The 6,884-nt window shown below is 32.5% G+C and overlaps 4 protein-coding genes across 4 annotated transcripts; 2 read left to right on the forward strand and 2 right to left on the reverse strand.

Moving 5' to 3' along the window:
• Window positions 1-61: 61 nt before the first annotated feature.
• Window positions 62-787, forward strand: EIN_164630 (hypothetical protein; the record flags this gene model as incomplete). Its single annotated transcript, XM_004255766.1, has 1 exon — window positions 62-787. One exon carries the CDS (start codon window positions 62-64, stop codon window positions 785-787), a length of 726 nt encoding a protein of 241 aa, XP_004255814.1.
• Window positions 788-1,162: 375 nt separating this feature from the next.
• Window positions 1,163-2,125, forward strand: EIN_164640 (hypothetical protein; the record flags this gene model as incomplete). The annotated part of the gene is made up of 1 exon (XM_004255767.1): window positions 1,163-2,125. One exon carries the CDS (start codon window positions 1,163-1,165, stop codon window positions 2,123-2,125), a length of 963 nt encoding a protein of 320 aa, XP_004255815.1.
• Window positions 2,126-2,340: 215 nt separating this feature from the next.
• On the reverse strand, window positions 2,341-2,976 carry EIN_164650 (hypothetical protein; the record flags this gene model as incomplete). Its single annotated transcript, XM_004255768.1, has 1 exon — window positions 2,341-2,976. One exon carries the CDS (start codon window positions 2,974-2,976, stop codon window positions 2,341-2,343), a length of 636 nt encoding a protein of 211 aa, XP_004255816.1.
• Window positions 2,977-3,643: 667 nt separating this feature from the next.
• Window positions 3,644-5,393, reverse strand: EIN_164660 (receptor-interacting serine/threonine protein kinase, putative; the record flags this gene model as incomplete). Its single annotated transcript, XM_004255769.1, has 2 exons — window positions 3,644-4,488; window positions 4,676-5,393. The coding sequence occupies 2 exons, from the start codon at window positions 5,391-5,393 to the stop codon at window positions 3,644-3,646; spliced, it is 1,563 nt and encodes a 520-aa protein (XP_004255817.1).
• Window positions 5,394-6,884: the final 1,491 nt, after the last annotated feature.

Here is a 6,884-nt window from a genome sequence, read left to right on the forward strand (position 1 = left end):
AATAAATAAATATCATTTAAATAAATGGAAAAAACTAAAAAATGCCGGGAACATTATAAAGATGTTAGACATTAATAATGTGGACTTGGAAATAACTGGACAAGCTTGGAGTAATCTTAACATAAAATGTGGAGCGTACAAACAAATTGTGACATGTCAAGAAAATGGATATATTATTGGTGAAAGAAAGTCGGCAATATCAGGTATAGAGTCAGATAAATACTGCAAATATTGTCAATTTGTGAACTCTGTTGACCACATTCTTCTATCTTGCAAAGCTCACAAAAAATCACAAATTGAAAGGCATGACTGTATTGTTGAGGAAATGTGGAGAGCCATAATGATAAAATATGATCAAATTTATGTTGGGAATGAAGACATAGTCGAGCTTCCAGAAGGAGGAAAAGCGTGGAAAGGGAAAGAAATGATGTTTAGAATAGATGGCAAATACCCCAAAAAACCTGATATAACGTGGAAAGTTGGGAAGGAAAAAGCTTATATTATTGATATAACAATTGTGGCTAACAAAAATTTGAGCCTTGCGTTTTTTGGAAAAATCAAAAAATATATGGAACTTCGGGAAAAACTCAGAAAATGCTGGGATATAAATAACATTAAAATAGTTCCAGTCGTGATAACGACTGGTGGCCTTATAAACAAATACAGTGTACAAAAAATTAAAGAAATGGGACTGCAATTAAAATGGGAAAAAATAGTTAGGAATTTGTTATGTCAACAAATGATCGAAATTATGAAAAGATTCTATCAAGATGACTTTAAATTTTAGTGCTTTGACGTGGACATGGTCTGGAGTAAACCTTTCATAGAGCAAACAGATTAAAAGTGAAAACTATATCAAATAATTAACTCTTTATTATCATTATAAATACTTTTATAATAATTTAATTAGATAAGATCTTTCTATTTTAAAATCATTAAACTTAATAATTCTTTTTTAAAATTTATATTTAAATTTTATAAAATAAAAATTTATAAATTCATTCTAAATTATACATCATTTACTCTCTGAAAACAAATCATAATTTAAAGAACCAAACCGTTGTTATTCAAATTACAAAAATGTATACGTGTGAATATGATCTGTGAGATTAGATTCTTATGATAGTTTAAGTATCAACTTATCATCTCATTATCTCAACTGATGTCTCTTCCAAACGATCAACTCCTATACTCTGCTCTCGGCTGTTTAGTGAATGCCAGAGTAGTTGGTCTTTCTTCCAGCCATCCCAATCTTCCAATCATGCGCTTTGAAGATTACTCTGTCTTTTCACTTGCTTCCTCATCTGTCACAGCTCCTCAACAAATTGACTTAACGACTCTTCCTGTCCGTGTTGGGACACTTCCTGTTCGAGTCAAGCAGTTAACTGGTAAAGTTGTTGAGGTATTAGTTCTCCAAGACTTTTATATAGAAGAGTTGAAGCGAGCAGTAGAGATGGAGTACCACACTCCCTCTTCTCAACAACAATACACGTACAATGGCACTCGTCTACTGAACGGTACTAAACTCTCCGCATACAACATTGACTTCGCCAACGCCGTATTCGTTCAAGTTCTTCTCCTTCGCGGTAACACGCAAATCTCCGAATTAGCAATCGACGATGCCTTCTTGTCTTCACGTTTCAATTATGACTTCCGTGGAATCACTGACGTAGGACACTCATACATTCGTGGAGGATTGCCTTATAGACGACCTGTTGGATATATGCGATATGCTATCAACGTCTTAGGAAAGTTCGATAACGGCAATGACACATGGTTGGCTCAAAATGGCTCAGCGGGCGAGTGGGCGGTGAGTTACCATGGCAGCGAAGTTTCGAAGACACAAAATAATTTGATGGACGACGTTCTAATGTGGGGAAAAAAGCTTGGACTCTCTAATAACAATGCCAACATGACTTTCTGTACTCCAAACGTCGAAACCGCCGTTAAATTCAGTAAACAAAACACCGACAAAAATGGATGTAAATCTATCCTTGTGTTTCAGAACAGAGTTAAGCCGTCTAGTATTCTTAAAGCAAGTAGTGTTGGTGGGCCTGATGATTATTGGTATGTTAAAGACCCAGCAGATATCCGAGTATATTCAATATGTGTCAAACAAGTTTAATTAATTTCTTCGTCGATAAATCTTTCATAATTGTATTAAGACGTGCTACTATGTTTGAATAAGATTATTATCATACTATTGTATACAATAATCATATTATAATTATTATTATTATTACTATACTATATATCATTATATTATATAATTATAATATATTATTCTTTTTATTATAGAGTAATAGAGTAACTAAAGAAATAAAAAATAATTAAAAAGAATTAGAACAGAGCCAATAAGACAAAAGAGAGGAAAACAGCAAGAATGCCAAAAGTCCCTTCTCTCTCGCCAAAGACCAATCCTTTATTATCACCTACAAGACATCTGTGTGTTCTGAAACCAAGAGGGAAGGGTTTACCTGTGCAATCACTTGAGTAGTCGTACATCGTGTAAGTCATATCGTCACCACTCATCTTGTAAATGCCCGACGTCTTACCAGTTTCGTCACGTAAGAAACACGTTGTTTGAGCGTAGACCATTAAAGGTTGGGAGTTATTGTCCTTCAACTCACAACTTTCACTTTCGATGTAGATATGAGCTATGAAGGCATTCTCGGGGATAGTTAGAGAGAAGTTAAGACCGAACTTGGACATATATGTTTCTGTTAATGGAAGTGCTTGCCCAACTTGTTTTGCACAACTTGTGCCATTGGCGACATAGACATAAGGATATGGAGAAGGAGCGTAGTCCGTCAACCTTATCAAAAAGGACTTGTACTCACCATTCCCGGCATAGTAACACGTCGCGTTCTGAAAGATCACATACGTCCCTGGAAAGCCCGTTTTTGTGGTGAGGGAGATGATGTACTGTGATGATGTGTAACTGACTAGAAGAAGGAACAACACAACGAAAGACATGTTTGGATTATAAGTTTCTTCATCGAATTTATAAGACATGAAAATTGATACCAGCACGTTGCGTTGTTTAATCCTGTCTATTCGGGAAACAATCTACTTAGGATGATGTTCTTATAGTTTTTATTTAATTAAATAAACCAATTGGTATAGTTTATTCGAAAGTGTATTTAGAAGGGAAATGGTGTGGTTTGAAGTAGATTTTGTGTTTTTTTGTCAACCAAAAATGCCAATTTTTGACGTTTTTATTAAAAATAGATATTTATTATAAATATATAGTTTAAATATTAACAACTATTAATAAATTTGGTTTTCAATTAATTAAAAACATTTTTGAAATGGAAATAAAAAAAGTGGCGAAAGGCGATGATTGGGAAAACCCAAATAGTTTTTATTCAAACAAAACGCCACTTAAGGAGTTATAAGGTGAATTTTAGTTGATCCAAACTTAACGCTTCTTAACTGTTTTTCCAGAAATTGCCACGTTTATTTTTTGTTGACGTGGATGTTTTAAAAATAGAGCATGAAAGTTAAATTAATAATAAATTAATAATTAATAATTTATAGTAATATTTATTATAAATTACTAATAAATAAATTATAGTATTAATTTATAATAATTTATAATAATTTATAATAATTTATAATATAAAAAAACTAATAACACTCATCAGTAAATTGAATCATTAATTTCCTTTCTACAAGGCACAGTTACGACGCCATTGCTAATGAGTTGCTCAACAATAGCACACAAGTTATTATTAGTAATAGAGAACCCTTTAGTAGTTATAGAATAAGTAATTTCGTTGTCTTTATTGAGTGTACATTTGATTCTTGAGTTTACAGTAGTTCCGTTTTCTCTTTTAGATAGAGTGAGCGGGTGTGTAGGTGTGCTATGACTTTCTCGAACCATAAAAGTGCCATCTATTTGTCCTTCAAGGAATGATAAGGCAACTTCGCGAGGTACCAGAGGAAAATACCATTGTTGTTGGAAGACATTGATCATCTTTTGGAAGAGTTCTTTCTTTGTTACAAACTCACCGAAGACAGAGAGTAAAAAACTGAATCGTTCCAAGTCGACTTGATTCTCCTCACCAACTTTACTGAGAATTTCACTGAAGTGTTGTTTCTCTGGAGTCTCCTTTGTGTCACTAAATGTCAAATTAAGTTCTTCTAAAAAGAGTGCAGAGTTCGTCGAAGTCTCACTCGATGACAATTGCGACAAGACGTGTGTTTTCCACCACTCAACTGACGAGTTGTTCCCTAACATCATTCTCAACTTGATGTCTGATAGACTTTTGACTAATTCATTGATATCTGGTCGTAGCAAAGGATCAGCAGACCAACATCTTTTTATTAAATTCTCAATTTCGAGTGGGGTGCTTTGCATTTCATATTCATAATATTCTCTATAATGTTGGGGGTCCGTGTCTTCTGTAGCTTCTCCTGGCATAAACGGCCGTCCACCTTTGTTAATGAAATTAGCAAACAGAGTGATAGAGTCTTTAAAGGATGCTATATGTTATATTATTGATTAAAATAAAACTATAAATATATAGGTTTATATTTATATCTATTAGTTTTAATAGTTTTAATAATTTAATAATATATATTATAGTTAACTATATATTATATAGTTATAATAGTTAATAACTATAATAAAATAGCTAATTTTATTATAGTTAAATAATTACAAACAAACCTAAATACTCTCTGAAAGGTTGAGCTCTATAAAAAATTTCCCAAAGCGTTATTCCAAAGGAGTATATATCTGTTGCCTTACCTAGCCCTGGTGTTTTGTTAATAATTTCTGGGGAGGAGTACATTGGAGTTCCTTCATATCTTACATCGTCAGTTAATACTTCCGCGAATCCGAAGTCGCAAATTTTGACGGTGAAGTCCGAGTCGACCAAAAAGTTAGGAGGTTTTATGTCTTTGTGAATGATGTCGAATCTGTTGTGGACCCATTGAATTCCCAAAGCGCATTGCTCTGCGATGTTGATCTTGTTTTCAAAGGAGAAGTCGAACTTTGAGAAATCGATGCCAACGATGTCTTCTTGATGATGGAGGAGCTTGTCCAAGTCCATTGGAATATATTCAGTGACTATAGAGACTCTATTGGGCTCTTTGCAGAGTCCTATGAAGAGAACTACATTCTTGTGATGACTACTTTGAAGTAATGACATCTCACTGATAAATTTGTCAACCTTCTCACCACGTGGACGTTGGTGAAACACTTTCACTGCAACATTCAATCCAGCTAGTTGTGATTTGTAGACGGAGCCATAACACCCTTTCCCAATGAATTTGCCCATCACTAAATCATTCTTACACACGGAAAGCGTCTTTGTGTAGAGAGACTGTAGTTTGGTCTGTGAAACGGAGAGGGGTGTTGCGCCATTTAAATCAATGCGGATCATTCACTTTCAAGTTTTTCTTCTATTTTTCTGGAAAGAAGTGTAATTTCAATTTATATAGTAATTCTTCCACTTATTGGTTGATTACCATCGAAATCGTTTATTAACCATTGTTCACTTCTATAATTATAAATTAACACTTATAAATTATAGACGCTCTTTAAGAGGGATTGGCTTATTATTTATTAATATATCGATATAATAAACTAATATCTGTTTTGATTGTTCTTTAGAAGTGTTCTCAACTTCAGTTTTACCATTTAAGTAAAAATGCTTATTAGCATTTCATATAATGCACATGAAATGCATATAACTGGAATTACACAAGTGTGGATATAGATAAATAAAAATAGTATTTTTACTATTCATATGATTATTTGATAATTTGTTTGTGTAGTTTTTATTATAGTTTTTTATTTATTATTATACTATTTGTTATTAATAAACTATTCAAATACTAATATCTTAATTGTTATTCTTTTCAGTTGAGAAGTAACTTAAATACCTTATAGTTAGTTAACTATATACCCAGTTAATTAACCCACCATAAAATAGCTAACTGAACTATAGATGACTAACGTAACTATGTTTTAGTTAACCCAATTATAATAAATATATAGATTTATTATGGTTTTCTATTTAAAAAATTGTTAAATTTAAAATTGAATAATAATTTTTATAGATTAAAAACCTTTTAATATAGCAATTCAATTCGAAAAACAAATCGACAAAAATATAAATAATGTAATAATCATCATTTTTAACAAGAATAAAAAACAAAAAACATTAAAATATTAAAATATTACATTTTGAATCACACCTCACAAATTAATGAAAATGGCCAACAACGCAGATCAACCTCTTCTTTACGTTTTCATTTAAGACCATTACTACCCCGCCAAACTGTAAATGTTACACATCGTGCACCAAGTATACAACAAACGCCAAACAATCGCAACCCACAACTTACTACAACCACTCAACACACAAACAACACAAACAGTGTTCAAATTGTAACACAACCACTTTTAACAACAAGTAATCAAAACAATAATCAAAATACAACACTTACAAATTTAAGTAATATTCAGAATTATCCACAAATGTCACGAATTACAAATAATCAACAAACAAGTATATTGGAAAACCAGACAACAACACAAAATTTATTTTTCCAATCAAATGAATTAAATATTAATCAAGAACCAACACAACAAACTACTAATAATGACAACAGTTTAATACATACATCTTCAACACGACGCCGAAGGTCAGTTTCAAATATCCAAAGTGTATCTACCAGAAGAAGAGAACCTCAAAGAACAAGACCACCCACACTTGCACAAAAAAGAACACAAAACACTTCTATCAATCAAGCTCGTCATGAAGCAATGCAAATGACCACTTTGGTTATACCACATAGTCAAGAATCGACTGATGATTTTTTATCTCGTATTTCTGAAACTACCATCGATCGGTCTTTTATTACTGTGC

The sequence above is a fragment of the Entamoeba invadens genome, assembly GCF_000330505.1.
Source record: "Entamoeba invadens IP1 unplaced genomic scaffold scaff_1105074725133, whole genome shotgun sequence".
Lineage (NCBI taxonomy): Eukaryota > Evosea > Mastigamoebida > Endamoebidae > Entamoeba > Entamoeba invadens.